Source organism: Ictalurus punctatus, chromosome 1, assembly GCF_001660625.3.
Source record: "Ictalurus punctatus breed USDA103 chromosome 1, Coco_2.0, whole genome shotgun sequence".
Lineage (NCBI taxonomy): Eukaryota > Metazoa > Chordata > Actinopteri > Siluriformes > Ictaluridae > Ictalurus > Ictalurus punctatus.
The window spans coordinates 28,350,497-28,377,571 of NC_030416.2; the positions used below are offsets into that span (position 1 = coordinate 28,350,497).

Genomic DNA, 27,075 nt, shown 5'->3' on the forward strand with positions numbered 1-27,075 from the left:
AGCTGTCCTCTGGAAGGCAGGTTATTGGCAGCCCAATTCCACCCCACCCACTTGTATTTAATCTCTGTACTTGCCTGGTGGCTTGCGCTGTATCTAAACATGCATAGACATTCAGGGAGCCAGCATGGAGATCATGCTTATCTGTTCACTTCAGCTGGAAATGTCTCATGCCAGTTTCTTCCCTTCAGTGGTTTCATGCATACTCGCTGTAACACAACAGTGCTCATATCAGCACAGATGGAAAATGTCCACACTTCCTTAAAATATATAAAACACTGAGGTGTATTCAAGTGTGTAAATTTATTTATTTATTTTTTAATATCAAAATGGTTAACCTAAGGGAATATATTTATGCAAATACAAAATTAGAATTGAACATTAGTTATATCCTAAAAAAGGTGATGATCCCCCCGTTTTTCTTCTTCTTTTTTCTGTCATTTTCCAGGTATCATGGCTGGATCCAACCGCTCTGGAGATCTGCGGGATGCACAGCGGTCCATTCCCATAGGAACCATTCTTGCCATAGCAACTACTACCTTCATCTGTATCCTTAATGTCGTCCCTATGGCTTTAGAATAGTGGTCACCAAAGCTGTTCCTGAAGATCTACCTTCCTGAAGACTATAGCTCCAACCATAATCGTGCCCACCTGATTATGGTTGACCTGACCACCTGACCATCTAAAAACTGCACATACACTGGCTCTTACACCTCTACTCTGTGCACTTTGCTTCTTTAGAATTCATTTAGAAATCTTGTATGGTAGCACTACTTGTATTGTTCTCCGTTTGATATATAATTTTGCTTGTATTTCCTCATTTGTAAGTCTCTTTGGATACAAGCATCTGCTAAATGAATAAATGGAAACGTAAACTAAAAGAGGTGTGTTAGATTTTGGGTGGAGATTAAACCTGCAGCGAGGAAGATCTCATGAAAGAGATCTTTCATGCGGTTGGTGACCACTGCTTTAGAATATTAGTCTCTCTAGTTGTTTACTGTGACTTTAAGTTTGCCTTAAAGTCTTTAATTTGTTATTTCAGTCTATAGGATGTATGGGATGATGTAGTTACAAATACAAATCTTGTACTATAATCCATCCATCCATCTTCTATACCGCTTTATCCTTTTCAGGGTCACGGGAAACCTGAAGCCTAACCCAGGGAGCATCGGGCACAAGGCGGGGTACACCCTGGACAGGGTGCCAATCCGTCGCAGGGCACACTCACATACACACATACACTCACACACTACGGACACTTTGGATGCAATGTCTTTGCATGCATGCATGGAGGAAACCGGAGTACCCGGAGAAAACCTCCACAGCATGGGGAGAACATGCAAACTCCGCACACACAGGGCCACGGTGGGAATCAAACCCCCAACCCTGGAGGTGTGAGGCGAACGTGCTAACCACTAAGCCACCATGCACCCCTCTCTTGTACTATAAATAGTATAGTATCTTTTTATAATAGTATCTCTTTTTTGGAACATTCTCTTAACTGTGTCATTTAGACCTCTCTTGTGTGGTGCTCTTTGGTGCCTGCATTGAAGGAGTGGTCCTCCGAGACAAGTGAGTACATTTTACAAAACCAAAAGCAACATGGTAATACAACTAGTACTAGCAAGGATTCATTAAAAAGTGAAAGTTGATGTAGTCCTTAATGACTTACAGGCAAGTATGAAGCAGTAAAGGTGATCAGTAGTATGGGAAGCTACTTCCAAAGAGCAAACTCACATCAAAGTCTCTCTGTGGAGACTGCTCTGAATATAAAATAATAAATATAAAATGAAGATATGAAATTCTAGCTAAAAAAATATGCGTCTCTTATCAGGTTCGGAGACTCCGTGAAGAAGAACTTAGTGATTGGTACTTTATCTTGGCCCTCTCCATGGGTGATTGTAATTGGCTCGTTCTTCTCCTGCTGCGGGGCCGGTCTGCAGAGCCTCACCGGCGCCCCTCGGCTGCTGCAGGCCATCGCCCGAGATGGCATTGTGCCTTTCTTGGAGGTAACACTGACACACACACACACACACTTTCTTTATTTCTGGGTCATTTGAAGTTATTATAATTTGAAGTAATTATAACTTCCTGTGTGGTGGGCTATAGAGCTTGCTATATTTATAGGCTTAGCTCACATCAGTTCTCACAGTTATTCCTGTACCTCAAACCAGGAAGTATTTGAATTAATTCATTCATTTATACGTCATAGAAACACAGTGAAACAGTTTGCAAGTGGACGTGTACCATTTAATGTTTTTCTGAACACATATCCCACATTGTTGGTCTTGTTTTCAGGTGTTTGGGCATGGAAAAGCGAATGGAGAACCTACATGGGCCCTGCTGCTTACTGCTGGTATCTGTGAAATCGGCATTCTCATCGCCTCACTGGATGCTGTGGCTCCCATCCTGTCCATGTGAGTGGAGCTGTCTTTCTATCACTCTTTATCTCATTTGTTCACGTATAATGCCATAATAGTACTTGCTATTAGTCATATTTTTCCTTTTTCTTTACACTATCATTTGCTATTTTCTCACTCATTTTTCCCTACGCCTTTTCATTAAGCCTTTTTTTTTGTACTCCATTTCCTGCTTTTTTCTCTCACTAGGACACCTGTGCTTCTTCACCTCCCTTTCTTTTCTCATCTACAGTAATTCAACCCGAAGTCACTTATCCCCACGTCTGACTGCACTCCCTTACCAGCTTTAATGATGATAATAACTTTAATAGACCCTCGAACCCTTTAACAACCTGCCACTCATTATTTATTCACTCCTTCCTTCCTGCTCACCTATTTTAACCTCGCTTTCCTGGTTGTTTATGAAAGCTGTTTTTAAATTAGAACAGATGCACTGTGTTTTTGTGTGTGTTTGTCTTCTAGGTTCTTCTTGATGTGTTATCTGTTTGTGAACCTGGCCTGTGCTCTACAGACCCTCCTGCGCACCCCTAACTGGCGACCTCGCTTTAAGTACTATCACTGGTAAGCACCGAGCCTAGGTCAGACAGACCTCACTCATGTTGGATTTTGTTGGTCCGTTATCAGTGTCGGTACTGTTTTTAGATTATCCAAGTAAAGCAAGTGAACAAGTGCTAATTATCCCCCCAGGGGTCTGTGACCTCTGACAGTTGTTTTGATCATCATGGCAGCCCGGTATGGAAACCAGCTCGGCTCCTCTTAGCTACTCCAATTACAGTCTCAAATCTGTCTAAGGACACACTCTCTAAGGATACACACACTGGTCCTTGATGACGTAACAGGGCAGTTCTACTGCAGAGTTGGAGGAGGTTCTTTAAGGCTAAAGGCACACAACCTGCTTGCTGAGTTGAGGGATGCCTTGTCTTTGGCCACTCCCCTTTCTCCTAAGCCTGCTGGGTAAATCCCTAGTGTCATTCCGTCATGCAAATGCAACCAACACTGAGATTATAAATAGGTGTACTGTATGTGCAGGCAAATTCATCAAGGGTTTGTGTTGTTAAAAATGCTGTATGTAATGTTTAAAAGTGTTTCAAGACCTGTACTACTCATATTATTTCAAAGATAACTTGGAAAATCTGTAGTCTGGAATGTTGATGTGGAATTACTCTGGTGAGTTTCTTCCTTATAGGCTTCTCTTTAAACATTTTCTGACCCAGAAATTAGCACTGCCTCCCAGATTGAAAGTAGACCTTCTCTACTTCTCTCTTTTTAATTTTTTTAAAATTATTTTCAAAGGCTATTTGTGAGGCTTATATAGTATCAACAGAAGTTATCTCAAGGCAACAAACCATGTCGGTTTACAAACACTCCTTTTGAAATACACATGAACTCTTAAAAAGCTGTATATACAGAATTTGAATCTCAATATTGAATAGCTGACTATTTGTTGATAAATGCAAGTCAACCCTTAATGCATGGCATAGACCCAAGGTTCATAACTTCATTTAAGAAATAAAACGCTCTTTTGCTCTGTTTTACACATTAATAATGACCATGATATTTAAATAGTTTATTAACAATCATGTTCATAAAATAAATCTGTACAGAGGACTGTTTCCAGCATTCATCACTTTTTCCCCTGGTTAAATCAGCCCCTGTCTACTAAACGTTTAGAAACACTGAGATAGACAGACATTTGCTAATATATATTATAAAATGTTATATATAAAAATAATTTTAAAAAAAGGTCCTGCCAAGTGACTATTTAGCATTTGCTTAAAATAACCCCATCAAAATAACAACAGTTCTTTCTTTCAGTTGAAGACAAGCTCTTCTGTCTCCCTCTTATCCAACAGGGCACTGTCGTTCCTAGGAATGAGCCTGTGTCTTGCCCTGATGTTTATTTCCTCTTGGTACTATGCCCTGGTGGCCATGGTCATCGCTGGCTGTATCTACAAATACATCGAATACAGAGGGTAAGCTCAGCTGAACCGTACTGAAGGCCCCGGTGTGACCGGCATGTCCAGATCACCAGCACTGCATGTGTAGGCGTATAAGCTGATTTGCTTTTCTGAGTGGTTTTACGTGTCATGGAAGTAATCGAGAAGTGTTAACAGTGAACAGCTGACCCCTGGCTCCAATATGTGAAAATTTGTGCGTATACAGAGCTGAGAAAGAGTGGGGCGATGGCATCCGTGGACTGTCGCTCAACGCGGCTCGTTACGCTCTCATTCGTCTGGAGGAAGCACCACCACACACTAAAAACTGGAGGTGAGAAGTCTAGTGTCTATATTTAGTATTCTAAAATTCATATGGAGAGATGATATTTATCTTTACGCCGCGCCTCGGATTATAGTGTCCTCAATTCTCACTAGTATAATCCTAAAACAATTACTATTTGATTTGCCTCAAGACCTTGCTAATCCCACACTGAATAAATGAGCTGCCCTTACAGCGATTCATCCAACCCTTAACAGACTGTTGTTGGAAACGTTGAGGCCAAATCTTTTCCTCCTCCTCAGTCCAACTATCCCATGGTCGCTCTAATCCAGTGCCAAGAAAACAAGAACTCCTAGTGCCATCTGTCCGAGCGGGCAGAGCGTCACGTGTTGAAGCGAAACCAGTGCCCTTCTACACTCTCATTGTTGCATAAGCCTCTTTACATGGCTTGATGCCAGTGTGTCGCTGCAGACAGATTAAATTTGCTGACCTGCGGATCAGTTCTTAATAAAATCGCTATTACTCCTTACTATTCCACCTCAAGATTATTTAACTTTGTGCATTTACATTTCCAACCCCTTAGGATTGTTACATATTTAGTAACATACATAGTAACTACACAGGGAACAGTACAAATATTTAAACTGGTTTTACAGTACAAGAATGAGGGGTGGCAGTGTGGTGTTTCATGTTGTTAAAAACAAGACAATGCAGGTTTATTTCCCACGTCGGAAATAAAGGATCTTTGTACAGAACGAAGAACAGCACAATGATGTAGTGCTTAGCGTAACGTTGCAGCATTTTAGCTTCAGGGCTCAATCCTGAGCTCGGGTTACTGTTTGTGCAGAGTTTGCATGTTCTCTGTATGTTTGCATGGGTTTTCTCACAGTTCTCCGGGATACTCTGTTTAAACAAAAAAAACAACAACATGCAGGTAGGCGGATTGGATATGCTAAATTGCCCCTCGTGTGTGAATGTGTGTATGAACATGGGTATGAATGATCTGGTGTGAATGCATGCAGTGTTCCTGAGATCCACCATGACCCTATTAAGTGCTTCTTAGGTTCCAATTAAATACCTAAATGATGTTTGTCTACAATTATGTTCCTCATAACTAAAGGTACAAAGATGGAACCATTCACTAGAACCAGTTTAGTCACGTTTTCAAGAGCTGTTGATGATCGTTCTAGGTTCTGTTCCTAATAGAGCCACGAGACAGGCGGCAGAGGTGTACTGCAGACTCTTTATACTGTTTCTTACCTGACGACTCTTCTAACTTTCACCATAGTGTGGGATTATAAATCGTTATCATTCTACAACTCTACACTATGAAGTGCATCGAAAGGATGTTCAGTATGAGCATATTCAAATGAGAGCCCTAGGAGGAGCACAGTAACATCTTTATGATTACAGCAGTAGTTCACAGGCCTATTTAAGCCTCATCAAAGCACCATATAAGAATACTAGCACAACAAAACCTCCGAAAAATAATCTTGAACTGTTGTAAATCACACATTTCTCCTCTGATCTCTTGTTTAAGACCTCAGCTGTTGGTGCTGCTGAAACTAGACTCGGAGTTTAAAGTGAAGCACCCTCGTCTCCTGTCCCTCACCACACAGCTGAAGGCAGGTAAAGGGCTCACCATTGTGGGTTCTGTGCTGGAAGGTACATACCTCACCAAGGATACCGAAGCCAAGAATGCTGAGCAAGTAAGTCCACAACTGTACTTTAACTATCAGATTTAACTACCATGCTCCTTTCATTATCCAATAAATTTCAAATGAATTTACTTTGGGGAACAGTGTATTATAGCAGTGTAATGCAGGTCCCAGGATTCACTTTTTAAATGGTTGATGTGTCTAAAGCATGAGGAGACACTGACATCTAGTGGCACTAGGAAGAACTGTAGACAAAATCAGATAATTAGATGAGGTCTGCTTGTCTAACAGCTAAGTTGCAGTGTCTTTTTTATTTTATTTTATCAATTTAAACACCGTATTTCTTTAATACACAATGTTTATTTAATACTGTTTTTCTTGGTCTTATCTAAAGCTGAAGAGTGTCTTCTACACAGTGAACTGTTATATTTTCAATTCTGATTGGTCAGAATGTGTTGATTAATTTTCAGTAGCAGCATGGCTCTGATCGTAGTGCTGGTTGTCATTCAAATCACAGATTTATATTAATTTGCTTGTACTACACTTGTCTACAAGTGTTTTATTCCTTACTTATGATATCAATTTGTTCTGCTGTTCTTATCACAAAACAAACAGTACTTAAGATGAAGCAATAATGACAAGTTAGACAAAGTACAAATATTCTGATAAGATAACTTAAGTATAACTTAGGATTACTTCCGAATTGTTTTATGTACTTTGTAGAACATCAAACTAGCCATGGGTGCAGAAAAGACCAAGGGCTTCTGTCATGTGGTGGTGACGTCCAACCTGCGTGATGGCATTTCGCACCTTATCCAGTCAGCTGGACTCGGGGGCATGAAACACAACACAGTGCTGATGGCATGGCCAAACTCCTGGAAACAGTCCAACGACCCTCTCTCATGGAAGAACTTCATCGGTTAGCATCTCAAAATTTATTTTTTCAGTCAAGATTATCTATCATCAGTCCTAAAAGTAGATAAAGAGAACCCAATTAAACAAATAATATTATACTTGGTCATTTATTTATTGTTCGCAATGATCCAATATTACATATCTGTGAGTGGCAAAAGAATGTGAACCTCTAGGATTAGCAGTTAATTTGAAGGTGAGATTAGAGTCAGGTGATTTCAATCAATGGGATGATGATCAGGTGTGAGTGAGTGCCTTTTTTATTTAAAGAACATGGATCTACCATGATCTTTACAACACATGCTTGTGGAAGTGTATCATGGCACAAATAAAGGAGATTTCTGAGGACCTCAGAAAAAGAGTTGTTGAAGCTCATCAGGCTGGAAAAGGTTACAAAACCATCTCTAAACAGTTTGGACTCCACCAATCCGCAGTCAGACAGATTGTGTACAAATGGAAGAAATTCAAGACCATTGTTACCCTCCCCAGGAGTGATCAACCAACAAAGATCACTTCAAGAGTAAGACATGTAATAGTCTGCAAGGTCACAAAGGAGCACAGGGTAACTTCTAAGCAACTAAAGGCGTCTCTCACATTGGCTAATGTTAATGTTCATGAGTCTACCATCAGGAGAACATTAAAGGAATGCAATGTTGTGCATGGCAGGGTTGCAAGGAGAACGCCACTGCTCTCCAAAAAGAACATTGCTGCCTGTCTGAAGTTTGCTAAAGATCATGTGGATAAGCTAGAAAGTTATTGGAAAAATATTTTGTGGACAGATGATACCAAAATAGAACTGTTTGGTGTAAATGAGAAGTATTATGTTTGTAGAAAGGAAAACACTGCATTCCAGCATAAGGACCTTATCCCAACTGTGAAACGTGGTGGTGGTAGTATCATGGCTTCGGCCTGTTTTGCTGCATCTGGTGCAGGACGACTTGCCATCATTGATGGAACAATGGATTCTGAATTATACCAGCGAATTCTACAGGAAAATATCAGAACATCTGTCCCATGAGCTTAGTCTCAAGAGAAAGTGTTGTGAAGGACCTGAAGTTCATGTGAGGAAACCCACCAACATCCCAGATCTGAAGCTGTTCTTTACTGAGCAATGGGCTAAAATTCCTCCCAGCCGATGTGCAGGACTGATCAACAGGAAACTTTTAGTTGCAGTTATTGCTACACAAGGGGTCACACCAGATACTGAAAGCAAAGGTTCACATACTTTTGCCACTCAGATATGTAATATTGGATATTTTTTCTCAATAAATAAATGGCCAATTATAATATTTTCTTCATTTGTTAATTGGGTTCTCTTTATCTACTTTTAGGACTTTTGTCAAAATCTGATGATGTTTTACATTCTAAAGGGTTCACAAACTTTCAACAACTATACATCCATTATCATCAGCCATAAGACACCATTATCTACATTTTCAGCATATGTTAAATAAATAACTATCCTGAAACCGCTTGCTGTCTTCTTCAGAGACTGTGCGAGAGACCACAGCGGCTCATCAGGCTTTGTTGGTAGCTAAGAATGTGGACAACTTCCCTCAGCAGGAGCGGCTACGAGAAGGCACCATAGATGTTTGGTGGGTGGTTCACGATGGTGGAATGCTTATGCTGCTGCCTTTCCTGCTCCGCCAGCACAAGGTACACCAGTCTGATATCTGCCATGATATGTGCATCAACGCCAGCACTGATAAAGAAAGCTTAACTAACCAATGATGGATCATTGGAAATCGCTGTCTGTTATCTTCTCCTTCCGTCTTCTGCTTCTACTTCTCTCTGTCCATGTCTCTGCCAGGTGTGGAGGAAGTGCAAGATGCGTATCTTCACCGTAGCTCAGATGGATGATAACAGTATCCAGATGAAGAAAGACCTTCAGATGTTCTTGTATCACCTTCGGCTGGATGCTGAGGTTGAGGTTGTTGAAATGGTAAGCTTGTGTATGGATAGCTGACTCTTGATCTCATATTTCATATTTCAACTGCGTTTTTTTTTTTAAACAAAACTTGTGTCCTGTGTTTTCATGAAAACAGCACGATAGTGATATCTCGGCTTTCACCTATGAGAAGACTCTTGTTATGGAGCAGCGCTCCCAGATGCTGAAGCAGATGCATCTCTCCCGGACTGAGAGGGAGAGAGAGGTAATGTTTTTTGCAAAAGCTCCTCTGCTATGTTGAAACTTCATGATGACATTTGAGTAGCAACCATAAAATTTCATTGTAACATGAAAGAATTTATCATCTTTATTTATTTTTTTTTAGGTTTGTAATTGCTTAAAGTCACCCAAAACTTACGTAGACCAGAAGTGTGACAGTGTCATGCAATTGCAGTTTCGCCAATTCAAGTTGTTTTCTGCAAAAAAAAAAGCACAAAAGAATTCCTCAAATTCCTCATTTTTGGCTGCAACAATCACAAAATCCTATTTAGACTGCCTTTTGATTTTATTACCCTACTCAGTCTTTTTGAGAAATAGTACATCAGTGTGGCACATCTTGATTTGGCAATATTTCCCCACTCTTTCTTCCAAAAAAATTCTAGACCAATCAGATTGTGAGGGCATTTCTGGTGGGTGTTAATTTCCTTGAAATGATTTACAACCCCAATTCCAAAAAAGTTGGAAAAAAAATTTTGAGACGTATTGCGGCCATCAGATTCAAAATGACCTTTTTTTTTTTTTCTTAAAATGGTACAATTACTCAGTTTAGAAATTTGATGTTTTCTATGTTCTATTGTGAACATGAGTTTATGAGATTTGCAAATCATTGCATTCTGTTTTTATTTACATTTGTGTACAATTAAAACAGCATCCCAACTTTTTTGGAATCGGGGTTGTATTTAAAAAATCTCATGAAGTTTACGTTTAAAATTTATTAAGAGTTTAGGGTGACTTTAACTCCATTTGTGTAAGAATAACAGTATGCAGTTCTGGGTTGGCATCACCAATTCACTATTCTACAAATCACTGTAAAATGAACCTATGGTGATAGTTTGGATATTATGTGGGGAAAAAAAACAGGACATTCAATTTCAGGTTCTCCTGACCAATAATGTATGACATTATATCATCCAGTCTTGGATCCTAATGTATTTACTTGAGAAAACCTCATCTGATTGTCAGCTGTCTAAAAAACCCATTAGACCTAGTATGAATCCTTGTTGCACACCTGTAATGTAGCCATATGACCTCTCTCATATTGTTGCTGCTATGGGGACTGGCACTTACCCCTTCAGATTCAGAGCATCACTGACGAATCTCGTAGCTCCATTCGGAGGAAGAACCGCACTCGGGCTCAGAGCTCGGGCTCAAGTAACCAAGGTGCTGCCCTGGAGGACGAAATGGAGAACGAGGTAGCGAATATGAAAACTGTGCCCTGGAGAACACCACCCTGGATCCAACACTCACAATTACAGAGCCACAAACAAGTGCAGAGAGCTGTACATATGTTCAAAGCTTCAACAAACCTTCTTAATCTTTAATCTTTACACAGAGCTCTCTGTGGCTTCGGTATCAAGTGACGTGGTGGCTCTGTAACTGTCATGGTGTGTTTATCCATCTCTGTGACTCCTCCCATTAAGCATGAATCTCTGCACAGTGGCCTCCACCTCCTTGTCAACCCCCTGTGAACATCAATATTCTTCCTCTCTCCTGTCACTCCTTATCATTTGCTACCCTTCTTATAGTGAGAGACTCTCCAATTTACTTAGCTAGCAAAAAGCAGCGGACGATAGCTTGGATTTTGACCCATGCATTGCTTTTTTTTTTTATGTTTCGTTCAAAAATAACATGCATAACATTGCATGCCAGCTTGTTGGTATAATACCACCTCGTCATGCATGATAATAATTGGCATAGTACATGTATAAACTAAACATCATATAACTTTTTTTGTGTGTTTTAAATGTACAGCATGGATCATTTGGTACTCGTATGAAACACAATTTCAACACCATGTATACATTTTTGCTTAGTTTTTGTTTTTGCGTTATCCATTGCTCAGTTCTGTAAGCTTTTTTTTTTGTTGGCATTTATTAGCAAATAATTTAATAGCAAATGTACTAAAGTGTGTAAATTTTACTTAAATGAACTTCCAACGATTATCATAGAGCTCAGTAGCTAAGTTTTAATATTTTAATAGGCTAATCATTCTAACTAAAAATAACAAAAGCCTATTAATGTTTTTTAATGTACGCATTTTTAGCACGCTAATCATGTTTGCTGTTGTAGTTAAAAATATATCCAATAGTTGGCAAAATTGTCTCTGAAAAGAAAAATACAATAGGAACCCTTGCATAATTTGTAATGGTTTTAATGGAAGCTGTAATGGTCCCTGTGGCTCTCTACTGGTAATTTGTTGCTTTCTATTGGTGGCATCTTATGTCTAGTGGATACAGTTAAGAACCGGTAATGGTTTGTAATGCTATTTGTAGTGGAAACCATTAGAATTTTTGTGATGGTTTCTATTGTTTTGTTGTTTTTTCAGGAGGGGTATTAGGTGAAGCTTGTACTTTCATAAGGCACTTTGAATGTATAAGTCATTACAAAATTGGAGAGATCTGAAAAATAGCACCTAAGCCAAATCCTCCATCTTAGTTGTTGGTGCTGTTAGTGACTAAGCATTCTAGCTCCAGTAGTCAAAGTTTGTAGAAATGAGCAAATAGTAGATCAGATTAAGTCATAAATACAATTACAAGTCTTCTAGATCAGTTTAGGGAAACCTGTCGTTTTCCTATTTATAAACAAAGGATATTTGCATCTTTTGTATAAGCATGCACAGAAGCTGATTAGCTAGCTAGCTAGCTAGCTAGCTACGGTACAGTTGCCAACTGTCCTAGATGGTGTGTCTCGATCAGCTCCCTAGCTCATTAATCAGTATATCGTGTACATCAGTTTGGGCACTGGTAAGGACCCTGGCTCACTACACATTGGGACACTGATTGCGAAACACTCAATTTCCAACATGACTATGTACTTGTGTTGTAAAACGTAACCAAAAAATTTACGTTTTATGTGTCATATAAATTTGTTAGCTTAATCACACACATTTGTCATGGTACGTCAAGCAGGATCGCAGGCTAGCTAGTGGAGTTTTCGTTTTAATCATTTAATATTTAAAAGTTGTTAGACTCAAACAAACAAACAAAAAAAGTAAAAAATCACTAACGTAAGTAATCATTTTAGAGCTACAACAACAATAACAAGTTACTTACATGTGTAGACTGAAATTGGCTGAGAATTCGCCCGTAATTTTTTTTTTGTGTGGAGAGGCTTCAGAAAATATGACGTCATTTCCAGTAAAGAACATAGTGAGCGTCGACACTGCTTGGATTTTGCGGTGCATTGTGCGACTTTTTAGGGAGCGAACATTCCCGTGCACTGGAAGGATTTTGCGATTGAGACAGTCCTTAAAATAGCCGACTCCTTGATCAGTGCCCTGATCTAGGGAGCTGATTGAGACACACCGACAGTTGCTTGCTAGCAAGGTAGTAGCAAGCTAGTTAGCCACCTTGTGTATCATTAATGGTAAAACACAAAAGTAAACAACCTGACTCACTCCTCATAATTTGTGACCTGCTAAAGTGTTTGATTTAATCCATTATGCCACACCACTGTTAAGATTAGAGCTTGGTCCATTTTGGATCTTGTACTCTACATAAGCCTAAAGTTCCCAAAGATACATTTTTGACAGGCCAGTACAGTAACAGTAGCCTTACACAGAAATGACCTGATGTTAGGGCAGTGGTAGCTCAGTGTTAAGCGTTAAGCGTTAAGATGTTTGGAAGGTCAGGAGTTCAAATCCCAGCACTGCCGAGCTGCCACTGTTGGGCCCTCGAGCAAGGTCCTTAACCCTCAGCTGCTCAGTTGTATAAATGAGATAAATTGAAGTCGCTCTGGATAAAGGTGTCTGCCAGAATGCCCTAAAATGCCAGAAACATTAGGATTTCTATGGGACTTAGGGGGTTAGTTATGCTTTATGTTTTCTGAGCCATGTGAACTGATTTAATGCTTGTGATGATTCTTCAGGCACAGCTAATTCATGATAAGAACACGGCGTCCCACGCTGCTATCAATGACAAAGCTGAGGCCACTCCGGACCGGGTTCACATGACCTGGACCAAAGAGAAGTTCTCCACTGAACGCACTCGTAACCGGGAGCAAAACGCCAGCATGTGTGTACGGGATATTTTCAACATGAAACCGTGAGTACACACCACAATTTGAATTATTTCTTCATGTTGAAGTATACATTATATGGTGGATTAGATTAGATTAGTGTACACAAGTACAGCAAAACTATGCTGGTGGCCTTAGCCTAGTCTTAAGAGAGCAATCCAGTTGGAGCAATCTTCATGTTCTAGTTCGTAGCACTTAAGAGATAAAAATATATATACATATATAACATTGGAAATTTTTGTATCAGCATCTTTATCACAACTTTGAGAAAATTGTTTAAGATTCCTGTTATCATTTGGTGGCTTTATTCTTGTTTTGTCAGTAATTGATTTATTAGCACAATTTAAAAAATGTCTCATATCATCATCTCTGGTCTGGAAGAGCTTTGCATGATTCGACACATAGTCCTGTGTACATTTCAGGGTTTTTTAAATTTTTTATTTGTTTGTTTTGTTTTGTTTCGTTTTTAAGGGCACAGTCTGCATGATGTGTAGTGGTGTTGGTTATCGCATATAGGATTTTGCAAGCCATCTCTGTTAAACAGCATGGCCCAGTGTGTAAGCACATTGTCTGGACTAACGGTCATGATCTCACCATGTGTCCTTTGTCTCTGTGTTACTGAATAAACTTCCATATAGCCAACCTCCATGTGTATCATAATGCGTTACTGTAATAAGTAATGCTGATACTTTAATTATTAAAATTCTCTTTTAAAACTCTCTTAAACAATAACATGTAACACTTTCAAAAGTTTTCCCTCAGGGATGAATAATGTACAGTATACTATATCCTTGTATGCAATAACGTGTTGCTATTAAAAGAATAACATGCAGCATACTATATGTCTATAAGCAACAATAGCAAGAATTAGAATATAGTGTCCTTCTCCTTTTCTTTTCCGTCTCCTCTAGAATTTAATGAATATTTCTCTTTCATGACTAATAAGTTATTTATTCTGATATTATGGGCTGGATTCAGAGTTGAGGTAAGCGCACGTAGTGAGGATTTAAACTGTGCAGATTGCTATTCAAGCTTCAGACATAACTATGGACTTGAGCACAATTCAGAGAGGCGTGACTCAGTTACACACTTCAGTCACCGTGAAAGTTCCTTCTAAGGCATAGCATTATTCGATGAGTTGATGTAATTTCCTCTGAAATAGGGAGTCAGGGTGGGACATATCGAGTGACTCCTCGCCCTTTTTAAATAGCCAATAGCGTTTAGCTTACTTCACAGCCAGAAACTTATAACTGTCGGGGGTGGGACACTTCAGATTCTAGAGAGAATTTGATTGGACAGAAAATCTGATGAGAAGCTGAAGTGCAGAATGATGTCATCAAAATTGTTGATCTCGTATTGGTGGTAGAGAGAGACTGTAAATTTTGAATGCGTATATCTTCTAAATGCAAATTGTGTCGTTGTTTAAGTCTAACATATTCATAGTAAAAGCCACAAAACCTCGATTTTGATTTCATGGGGATTTTAAGCCCATTTTTCATGCATATTAGCAGCTGGAGTGAGAGAACAGTAAGTCAACAATGCAACATTGTCCGACACATAACCAGAAAATTAAATCCATGTTTTGGGATGAAAATACACCGCAGAAAATCTACGGAATGCCAGTTGACACTAATTATAATTACATAAATATGACCCTAATAATATATTAATTGTAATCATTTCTTAAAATTCCACCAAAAGTTTATTTTTATGGACGACATTTTTTTTGGATAAAATTATGAACAACACTGAATGGTTAGTGAGCTTATCCTTCTATAATAGCAAGTTATTCATCTGACAACTCAAATTTATTAAAATAAAAGCATGAATCACATGTAAATGAATCATATGAAAATGAATAAATAAATTAAAATAAAATAAAAGCATGAATTAATATCCTACATACATTATTAGTCTACATACATTGTGCACACCCAATACAATTTCATGAGCTGTATTTGGTATCTCATAGCTACATTTAATTATATTACTTATCTGATTTTATATATATATATATATATATATATATATATATATATATATATAATTTTTTTTAATTAATAATAGGAAGCGCTGGATCATGAGCTTTTATAAGCTGCTGTATAACAAGGGTGTAAGCCACATTTTTAAATAAAATTACTGTATTAATGTGTTTAATTAAATTGTCAGGCGCAATTTCTTCCTTAGTCTTTGTTGCCCCTTTTTTTTTTTTTACATGATTAATGGGAACTGCTAGTTTTCAAAGGTGGTAATCTAGACGTTATAAAAAACCCCATGTCCTACACTTCTACTTGAGAAAAATCTGGCAACCCTGGATATGTGAACTACACTTAGGTGATTTACATAATCTGAATGAGGAGCCCAGAAAATTGACATAAGTAACTTGAGCCTGAATATGAGTCACTTTCCCCGGTGTAAATATTGACGTAAATATTAGACTTATGTCGCCAACTCTGAATACGGCCCTATGTGTGTAGTTATACAAAGTATCTTTATTTTTATTCTTTTGCTCGGGTGTATATTTGACCAGTATCCTTACTATGATACCCTAGCCTCTTGTAAATGTACTTCAAATAATTTTTCAACAAAAAAGATGAACCATGCTTAAAGCAGAGTTTCCTAATCCCAGTTCCGAGGAATGCTAACTCAACACATTTATGGTGAAGTTATGTTTTACTTGAAAACAAATCTGTCTCATAGCGCATTAAATTAGATTTTGTGTCCTTGGTCCTGGGATTGAGAATACTGCGTTAAAGCAGTAATTTGTGTTGCTAAAGTGTCACAGTATGTGTGATTAGACAATTGTAGATGACAGCATTGAGCATTTTTACCTGTGGATTTGCTGAGATGGTTGGCATGTCCTCGTGAAGGAATTGCAGTGCTGTCTAAGTTTGTCTCTATTGTTTTGTCCCATTTTCTTCCTTCCAGAGAATGGGAGAGTCTGTAAGTCCACTTTCTTTTTAATGTAGGCCATGTGTCTGTGTTGTAGCTGTCCTGTCTTCTCGGTCCATTACAATTGCTCGTGCTCAGAGTGTGTGTGTGTGTGTGTGTGTGTGTGTGTGTGTGTGTGTGTGAGAGAGAGAGAGAGAGAGAGAGAGAGAGAGAGAGAGAGAGAGAGAGAGAGAGAGAGAGAGAGAGAGAAGTGCAGATGCATGCTTCTTACCATGTCGCAAATTCCTTCACTGCATAAAGTCATTTAACTTGCATGACAGAATAGTATTTTCCTTTCAGTCAAAACAATACGTGCTTTTCAGACCACAGCACCTGGTGTCAGTTTGAGAATACTTGAAAACTTATGCTATGTACAAGTCATGTCAGAAAGATCATATTTACGAGTCGAACTCGCACAAACGCCACCACAAAGCCTAAGAAACTAAAGATTATCTTTGAGCTCTGAGATTCTGAGGGGGGGGGCATGTTTTCCACCATGTTTTTGGATGCACCGTCTGTAGTGGACCGTAAATTTCCTGATATTGAATGTTTGCTCATCTCAGAAGCTGATTTCAGTTATTATGTGTATACGTGTATAAGATAAGCGTTGTTAAATTACGATATAATCTGTAACGATAAAGTTGACAGTGGCTACATAATTTGATTAAAAACATAAAAATGCAACACACACCTGATGCACATTCTTTGTTCTTCGTTCACTAGAAGAAGAGTTTTTTTTAAAAATCCTTGCTGTATTTTTTGTACTTAAGTAAGTGAAGGCACACCGCCATCCTGTTCCATCCAAGGTGACTTGAACGCACCTGACGTCATAATTACGACTTGCCAACTCATAAACACGAACGTCTCGTTCAGTTAGTTCAGACCTTACTTTGCTTCAAGACTGGACAATAAACAGATCTTTGAGTTTGGATGATTGAATTGACATCAGGTTGTGATGGAGAGCATGTGTTTTGATTATAATCTGCATTAAGGTCATGTGCATATCCTGCTTTCTTCACCAGCTGTTAGTGCCACGCGCTTTAACCTCCACTAATGTGCTTTTATTTAGCTATTTGCTATGACCCTGTAGAAGCACAATGCTTTTATTATTTTTTTTTTTATGTTATTAACTAAAGCAGCAAATGTCCCATAATGCACATGTGAAAATGTATGCATTTGATTATTTTTACCCAAACTCATGCTCTGTAATAGAATAGTAATGTAATATTATATAAATTTATAGTAACAATTGTAATATAATAGCAATTTAAAGTCACCCAAAATCTATTTTGGTAACTAATCTAATTTGTTTTTTTCCCCCCTTTATTCAATAATAAATTGCATTTCCACAATAAAAGGCATTAGATAAAATACAAAAAACTACCTAAACTTTTATCTTCATTACGAAATCTACAGAGTGTCTGACAAGTCAGGAGCCTCCATGTACTTTGTTTTGTATTTATTATTTACACCATACGCAGTACATATTCACTCTTACACTCTAGTCATTTTTTCAGATGCTGAATCGTATTTTAGCGGATTTCGCACAACATATTCAGATCGACATATTTGCGCAATAATCAGTCCCTGACTTTTTGGACACCCTGTAGATTTTATGAATATGATAAATAAATCCGCCCCAGTCCTACATGCACTTACGCTGGTGCTGATTGGCCTATATTTGCATACTGGCGCATAATTGTGTTACGTTTGATTAATAATTTAATGCTTGACTATCCACTTAACTCAGATTGTCCAATTAGATTTCAGATTTTCCCTATTTCAACGAAGAATATCGCAAAACTGCTGTAATGAACATTTTTTGAAACACTTGGACCAATTTACTCATTGAAATGAATTCAATAACAAGGATTTAATAAGGTGTCAGGTGACTTTAATGTGATTTTCTGATTTAATGTGATATATATATATATATATATATATATATATATATATATATATATATATATATATATATAACAATTCATTCTCACATAATCTTGGAACTTTAATTGTATTATGTGTGTTTTGAACGGTAGAAAATCCCTGATATACAAAAAGAGATATCGGTTGTTGCAATTGAATGGGAGATTTAAACCACAGTACTCAGCACAGGGACATTTCATTATATTTTTATCACTTAATTGGTACAGAGATTGTACCAATTAATTATAGCACTACATACCATGACTATAAATTCAAACTTGTGTCTATGCAATTGGAACTGCCAGCTTGGGCCTTGACCATCTATTACCTTGAAGTGTTCGTTTTGTCCCTGTATTTGGTACCTATGGTTTATCACTCATTCTTTGAGGGTTTTCAGACATCCGTCTGTTGATATTTACTCTTTCTCTAAATGCTTTTGGAAAACAGCAACCAGTCGAATGTGAGGCGCATGCACACAGCCGTGAAGCTGAATGAAGTGGTGCTGAATAAGTCACAGGACGCTCAGCTGGTCCTCCTCAACATGCCTGGGCCACCCAAGAACCGTGGAGGAGATGAAAACTGTATCCTTGTCTAAATTTATAAGTGTCTAAGCCACTACCATGTACTACTTGTAGCTTTCCTTGAGTTTCGCATCATTTTGGATGAGCGTCTTTGCAGAGATCACATTGTAAGGTTTTCATTTTTAAATTTATGGCACTGCCAGGCCACCGATCTCACCTCACATTATTTTACAAATTTTGAATTATTTTACAATTTTTGTCTGTGACCGTAAAAATGGGCTGAAAATTGAATCATATAGAGGCAGCTATATTTATTTAATTATTTTGTTATTTTATTTACTGTGAAATATATTTCTTAAAGCTGAGGTGTCAAAGCGTGTTATACGCCAAAACACAATTTCTCGGGTTTTCAAAGACCGCCACACAAATACATTAAAGAAAAGCCAGGTTCAACAATTAAAAGAAGGGTTCTGGTATGCCTCGGTTTCTATTCTCTTGCAGTTTTCTCGAGGAGCAGCACCATGCCTGAACCTTCCAAGGCCGTATAGGACAGTAGTGTCTCTGGGTTACTGATCTGAAGGTTGGGGGTTCAAGCCCCAGCACCGCCAAGCTGCCTTTAGCTATGTTTCCATACAAGTTGCAAATTGAACTTCTGCGAAAAATTGGAATTTCGCATAAAACTTTTGCGAATAAAGCACCGTTTCCATCCCATGTGTTCAAGAGAACATAATCATCACTTCTCCAGAAACTGGTACAAAGTATCAATACAAATGGAAGTAGTTGCGACCAGGGAAGCCACTGTGGCTCTATTTTCCAATATAATAAATTATTTGCGCTTTAGAGTGCACAGATGAAACACTATCACAAACCTATTTGGGACAGGAATCGTGAGAGACAGTTCTGGGAGGTAATTATGCCAAATCATTTCGATGACGGACTTTGGCTCAGGCATTTCAGAATGACAAAAACAACATTTGAGATACTGTGCAATGAGATTGGTAAGCTGGTTAGTCCAGCTATGCGACTCACCGCGCCCCAATTGTGACAGAAATACGCAGAGTCATTGCGCTGTATAAGTTGGCCACATGTACTGAATACCCAGGTCACATCAGCCAGTCACATGAGATGTTGAGGCAAAGTCTCATGATTTTTTTTTTGATGCGCATTAAAGAATTTAACAAATGTTAAATGTGTTCCCATCGTAGTTTATGTATAGAATTTAAAAAATGATCCGCTAATTGAGCACATAAGTTTTTTTTTTAATGCACATTTTCAAGATTTTATTCACATCTGGTGTTAACATCCAGCATTTTTTATGCGACATCCCAAAATTCGCCCTTGAGTTGGGTCCTTGAGCAAGGCCCTTAATCTACAGTACCTGCTCCAGGGGTTCTGTATCATGACGGACTCTGCACTCTGACCCCAGCTTCCTATAAAGCTGGGATATGCAAAAGAAAAGAATTTGTGACAAATAAAATCCTTCTTCACTTCACTGACAAAAAAAAAAATGAATGATTTTGTTTCTTAACCAGTGTGTTTCAGACATGGAGTTCCTTGAGGTTTTGTTAGAAGGTCTTAACCGGGTCCTGTTGGTTCGTGGTGGTGGGCGAGAGGTTATCACCATCTACTCATAACTCCCTTGCTGTCCCAGCTGCATTTGAATAGCACTGATGATGAAGCTGGGATTTGGATCGTGGCATTCTCGAGGACTGGTGTTTCTGAAGAGACTGTGCAATTTTGGCCTTGGTTGAAAAAGAAGGCAGAGGATCCCCTTTGGCAGGAAAACATGTAACAAGGCAAGACATATAACCACGAAAGGCCAAACAAGGACAGACAAGCACACCAAAATTAATGGCACTCGTTGACTTTCTATGTTTGTTTCATTTGGTGATTTGTCCCTTGCCCTCTACCATCCATGACTGTTTGTGTTCAGTGAAGGAAATGAAATGAAAAGAAATGTAATATCAGTAAATGCTGTATGTGCTGATTGTTATCGTTTTCTGAAGAAATCAATTCCTCTATCCAAGGTTCACTTGAGTTTGTTAAAACAGTCATAAGCATAATCAAATTGCTATGCAGTTTTCTGTAGGTATTACAGAGTTTTCAGTGGGACAGGTAAGATTAGAGTTACTGTTACTCTCAATGTGCTGTTTGTGACGAGGGCCATGATAAAACACTTCAGCGTGGTGACACTGCTCACCACAGCAGCACTACATGTAGTATTGAGAAGGCCAGGCTAGCTGTTCCACTATCCTTTGTACCGTATGTTCATAAGGTTTTAGATTACAAAACAGTTATTTTTTTGTGTTTAGAGTCTGTGTACACTCTTAAAAACAAAAGAAGAGGCTCTTTAGAGTAATGCCATTGAAGGATTACTACATTTCAGCCTATTTAACCATTTTTTGTTGCTGTTAACACTGAATAAGAATAAGAATAAGAATAATAATTTTCAACTATGAAGATGCTTTAATATTATTTATGGTGGTATTTTTTCTCTCGGTCAACAAAAATGGTTAAAAATCCACCCATTTTCTTCATGGCATCATTCTTATTAACCTTTTGTCACTTTTAATTTTCTTAGTGTATATAGTCAAATTATCATAGTTCAGTATATATATTGTAGTTTTATATTGTTTTTTTTTTTTTTTTTTTAATATTGTTTGATTTTCTTCACCAGGAAAATCTTCATGATCTGTATCAAAAGTTGTGATCTACACCAAGTTTAGAAATGTTATGTTCATTTTTATCTAGTGAGTATTTATTTGTGTTTTAAATGTGTATAATGTTTTGGCCAAATGTGTACATGTTATTTTAGCAAACAATATTTACGTGGATACTAGGGATGTCACGATACCAAAAATCTAGTAGTCGGTACTGATACCACCAAAAGTACATGATACTCGATACCAAAGTCGATACCACGTGTGGTATAAAAATTAAATTTAAAAAAATTTAATAAAAAAACTCTCCTGGAGGACATCCTGCTCTGGCTGATACTGGCAGAGAGAGTGAGAGGGGGAGAGAGGGGGGAGGGTATTTTAGTTATCAAACACTGTCTGACAATTAGTCTCCGGAGGTGCACTCCTAAACACACACACATACACGCACACACTCATACACACACACCTTACACTCTGAATGCAAGTGTTAGTTTAATTTCACTCATCTGGTGGCAGGCCAAAACGATTTATTAAAGGCATGAACATGTGAATAATTATTAGTGACAGTAGCTACATTTAGCTGACAGGACACGGGCTGAATGGCGATGCATGGTGGCCCATTTGGAGGTAGTTTATACCATTGCAATGTGTTAGCATCGTTAACAAATAACTGGCTATCGCAAACATTACATGGAGCATAATGTTAGCTGGTTTCACGGCTACAATGCAGCTGCCTCAAACAAACATAATACAGGGACCGTCTTTCAGGTGCTTCTCCAAATTCCAGGTGTTTCCTCACTTTGTTTGAAATGAGCGATAGTATCGGTTGCACACCAGAAACCGATACTAGCTTTCCTCTCTTTTTCTCTCAAGACAGGGCGGAGCTAAACTTGTTAAGCTAAGCTAAACTTCTGTAGTTTTTCCCGTGTGCTTGTAGGCGTTCCTCTTCTTCTTCTTCTCCACCTGTGGACCGACTACAACACTTGCGCATATTTGCTGCCCCCGTCAGGTAGGGAAGAATCGCAACTCCGGTACTTCCATTACAAACGGTACTAATGTTACTGCAGAAAAACAAGTACCGTCACGTTGGTACCGACTTGGTACCGAAGTATCGGTTCTCGTGACATCCCTAGTGGATACATGCAATAATTATACTTCCTTAATTACATCGCTAGCCTATCGTTCTCTAGCTGCTTAAGGGTTTATTTTGTCGATTTGTATTACTAAGGTGGTAATTAAGTCCCACCAATGCAGCAGGTTAATAGCCATACTACTTGCACAAAGAATAACTTGGACAATCTTGATTTTAGTTGATTTGAACTTGTAGACCAAGTTAGTTCTTGCTGTTTAACAAGACTCCCTTAGAGAGTGCATGTTACTCGTCAGAACTTAAAAATATTTCAAATAAAAGTCATCCAGTGGATAACGTTTTAAACAAAGTTATAACCAAAGCCGTATTCCCATCATTTACAGTAGTAAATGCCTTGACTGTTAAATCTATGTGTTAGTTTAAAAAAAATGTTAACAAAATGAACAGCTGCTCAAGTTTTTAAATGCTGAGCCACTTTAATGTTTTCAGTGGTGACAATCATACACACCATAAAGGTGTAGGTATTTAAAATCCAGGCTACAAGTCATAATAGGAAGGTCACGTATATAGTAATAGAGTTGGAGCGAGCATATGGTTTGTTTTTGTTTGGATTTTCAGCACCAGTTTGGTTTAAATGTAAGGGCCAGATTCTTAGGGCCAGAAATCCTGTTTGTGTTTAGGAAGCCTGACAAGCTTGTATTGCAAAAGGAAGTACTGTTTGAGATTGAATCATTTTATGTTTTTAAGTTAATGTAATTGTCCTTTGTATCAAAGTATGATTTGTGCCAAAAAACATTCAGGAAGGTGTTTTTGGTGTGTCTCTGTGTGTGTGTGTGTGTGTGTGTGTGTGTGTGTGTGCATGTGTGTGTGTGATTATCTGTATTTACAGTCACACAGTAGATGGAGGAAACGTGTATGTGTAACATAAACCTTTTTAAAATGTCTTTGTGATCGCAGTTTATGTGGCTTGAATTGTTTTCTTGTCTGAAACTTGAGTGAGAGAGCAAGTCTGGATTCCCTAATATCTTCTCTGCAGGTTTTTGGCTTCTTGTAGGTTCTTGTTCGTATACAATGCCGTTCAAGCCAGTGTGGTGAAAAAGGGACGCATCACTGTATATATTCGAACAGTTTCTTTTTTCTTTTCTTTTTTTCTTAAGTTGTGCAGTATTTTGTAACCTGAACATTGTATTTTTCTACAGTGCATTGTGATAGAACAGGCCATAGAAAGGGAATCTCTACAAATGGACTTTGATGAAGTGAAACTCTCTTTCTGTGGAGTATAACATCCACGTTTCTGCCCATGTACGACTTTACTTAGTCTTTTTGTGTTGTCTGTGGTTATAGTCTCTGTACTTCAGTTATGTTACTCTAAGTGTTATGATACATTTTAGTGAAATATGAGAAGAGCGATAAGTTTGTGTTAGGTTTTTAGGTTTTTGTGTGTTTTTTTTTTTTGTTTGTTTGTGTGTTTTGTTTTTTCTGTCCCCTCAACCAATTTTAACATGACATGCAATGCTTTTCTGGTTCATTGGGACCCGGACAATAAATGGGATCCAGCACTGTTAAAAATGTTGTTTATCAAAATTTCACATTATCACCAATTATTTGGTGTGGGAAAGAGTTTATAACTTTTAAAATGTTGATCAAGGTGAGGCAGGAGCACATGGAATTGAGCTAAAAATAATTGATGATGATGATGATGGTGATAAGGCACTGAACCAGAGACCGGTAGGATTTACTGATATACAGATACATCAGTGAGAGAGAAACTGTGTGTGTGTGAGAGAGAGAAAGTACAGTATGTATGTGTAATATCTGTGCAGTGGAATATGTAGCAGAGTGGTAAAACTACATAGAAACATCACGGATCAAGAAATCCAAAGTCCCCCATCATTTTGTTTTAAAGAAGAAGAACCTGTGTCTCACAGCCGCTGGGATGGACATGCTCGACAAAAACCTGTACTAGCCTTGGACAAATAATACAAGAAAGGCACTGATTGTAGCACATGTGGATGCCCAGTAGTGGAAAGTAGCCCTTTAAATTACATTTGTGCCTCTGAGTAATTGAAATTAAAATGCTGAAATTTATCTAGTGTCTTTGGCTCATTTGTTCTTTGTTTCTATTGCTAGCTATATTTTTCAAACTTATATTTATTCAAACTTAGATTATATTTATTCAAACTAATTTATTGTAATAAAAGTGAACAATAACAAAAGCATTACTTGAAAGGTCCATTCAGAACGATATCTGCAAGAGAGAAAAAAAACATCTATGACGTTATAATTTTGTACACCAGGTGGCACTAATTCCACCATAAAGAAATCATATAATTACGACTTTTTGGCACACATTCAGGTGCATCTCAAAAACTTGGAATATCACGTAAAAGTTCATTTTTTCCCACGTAAATTAATGCAAAAAATTGAACTTTCAGGATCTTCTTTAAATATTATTTGAATATCACTGACCCTACAGTAGCTGTAACTTTAAGCAATATTGTTTCTTAAAATACACCTGCACTCGTCGTGACTGAAACTGAACAATAATAGTCTAGCAGACGATGTAAATAAAGCACTCTACCTGACATGTATCTCAAACCTGTCTTAATACACACGACTGTGTATAAAATCATTACAACATCAGGCAACAAACAATGAAGATATGTGATCTGTTCAATAGGGAGAAAAAAAAACCTACTCGATTTAGCTACAACTCAATGCTTTATTGTATTCAGTGATTATAAAAACAGCTGTTTCCCTGTTCTACATCTTGTACAGTTACTGTTGTGTTTACTGTATATGCTACCTCATCCTTTTCCACCTATGTAAACTTCCCGTGTCAACTCATACAGAGAAGAGATATTAATAATATCATTGTAAATCATAATGTGTTCCCTATTTTAGTGTCCAAAACATGCATACTTTGTGTTTCATTATTTTTTCCCCTTCTATTCATTATAGGAATCGTTTGGCCAAAGAAGAGAGTTGGCTACTGGAGCTAGAAGGTTAATTTAGTTAAAAATAATGGAATTTTGTCTCACCCAATGTTTTTTCAATAAATGAATATCTGTCTTCAAACCACCCAGTCTTTATTTAGTTATATTTACTGTAACATTATTGTAACTTATAGGGAATGCTCTAACATCATGGATGCAGCCATCTTAGTCAACTGGAATGACTTTATTGGTATCATTTTTCTCCTCAGGCTCCCCTCCCAGTGTTTGAAGCACCTGGGTTGGATGATAATATAGTTCCACTCTGAACCTAAATCCATATATAAATCCATATATATATATATATATATATATATATATATATATATATATATATATATATATATATATATATATATAATATGAACTATGCCTGCTATTACAGCTTAATAATGCTTTTTCAAAGCAAGTACAAAACTAAAGAAGAATAACGTCAGACGTTAAGCATGACTCAACAACTACATTTGGGGTAACAGAAGTATTGTGTCTTTTGGTTAACTATTACATTAAACAATCATCTATGTTATATCTGTGTGTGACTAGCAAGTTAATTTTTCTTCCTTTTCTATGTATAACACTCATCAGACGTGTACATGTCTGGAAATTTACTGAACTTTATTAAAACACTTGTTTTCATTACTAATATCCATTTTATAAATGAATTAATTATCTTGATTTGGCTCAACTTTAAAGATGTGTTCATATGTTAGCGAGACATTATAACACCTGCATTGCCTATGCAGTATAATATAGCAAGCATTGGCATTTTTTTTATGCATTTAGAGCCTATTTAGAATCTGCAGCAAGTTCAATACAAACATTAGTATTTACACAAGGATTCTCAGTATTAGGTGTTGGCTTATCCAGATGGTTAAGCTGAATTTCTGAGTAAAAGAAAAACTAATGTGATGATATGTAAATGACAAGATGTCAAGCATGGGAGTGAAAATTATGCCAGTATATTTCTGAATAAATAGTCCTAGTTGTAATGATCACAATAATCAGTGCAAGTTTGTCTGAATTTAACAGTATGGCTTCCAACCTCAGTATTATCGCACCCCCCAAAGGAATCCAGTGCTCTGGTAGCCATTTCGCTGCAATAAATCTTAAACTCAGAATACACTGCTTAATGGAAATTTCTGCCTGTCTTGGGTGTGCCCCTGTTCAGCATTGAACTTATTTGTGATTTCACACTCCACAGTAGTGTTTAATGCTTTAAGGCTGTAAGAATTTGCAGCTTTTCATACATATTTATTTATTTATTTATTTATTTTGTCTAGCTTAGCAGGTTAAAATGTTGTCACTTTATTGTGACAGATGTATGTGGTGTTTTAATCTCAAAAAAAGCATTAGTTGGGCTGTCCGTTTCATATCTGTATAACAATGTTATTGTCTGAGAGATGTGAATTGTTTGCCCACCAGGGGGCTAGTAATCGACCTGCTTACTAGCAGCTAAACACAAAGTCATGATACTCTACACACAGAAACCCAACCGTGTCCTGAATAATGCTATAACAGACTTGTAGCGATAAAATAATTCATTTGTTTATACTGATTGAAACTGTC

General features: G+C 37.7%; 1 protein-coding gene across 7 annotated transcripts in view; it reads left to right on the forward strand.

Moving 5' to 3' along the window:
- The window catches only part of slc12a7b (solute carrier family 12 member 7b), an 88,779-nt gene extending 64,175 nt beyond the window's left edge, over positions 1-24,604 (forward strand). For 3 of the 7 annotated variants that reach the window (XM_047158093.2, XM_047158096.2, XM_047158106.2), the window contains 17 exons: positions 446-544; positions 1,512-1,569; positions 1,832-2,006; positions 2,296-2,414; positions 2,880-2,978; positions 4,271-4,390; positions 4,581-4,685; positions 6,175-6,343; positions 7,016-7,211; positions 8,694-8,860; positions 9,015-9,146; positions 9,250-9,357; positions 10,448-10,564; positions 13,239-13,414; positions 16,317-16,331; positions 18,693-18,826; positions 20,309-24,604. In XM_047158093.2, coding sequence (XP_047014049.1) covers positions 446-544; positions 1,512-1,569; positions 1,832-2,006; positions 2,296-2,414; positions 2,880-2,978; positions 4,271-4,390; positions 4,581-4,685; positions 6,175-6,343; positions 7,016-7,211; positions 8,694-8,860; positions 9,015-9,146; positions 9,250-9,357; positions 10,448-10,564; positions 13,239-13,414; positions 16,317-16,331; positions 18,693-18,826; positions 20,309-20,400 — 2,081 coding nt within the window. In that variant the 3' untranslated portion in view covers positions 20,401-24,604. The remainder of the gene's footprint in view (positions 1-445; positions 545-1,511; positions 1,570-1,831; positions 2,007-2,295; positions 2,415-2,879; positions 2,979-4,270; positions 4,391-4,580; positions 4,686-6,174; positions 6,344-7,015; positions 7,212-8,693; positions 8,861-9,014; positions 9,147-9,249; positions 9,358-10,447; positions 10,565-13,238; positions 13,415-16,316; positions 16,332-18,692; positions 18,827-20,308) is intronic. The other 4 variants (XM_017479147.3, XM_053683610.1, XM_047158094.2 and 1 more) reach the window with 3 other exon arrangements.
- The last annotated feature ends 2,471 nt before the right edge of the window (positions 24,605-27,075 follow it).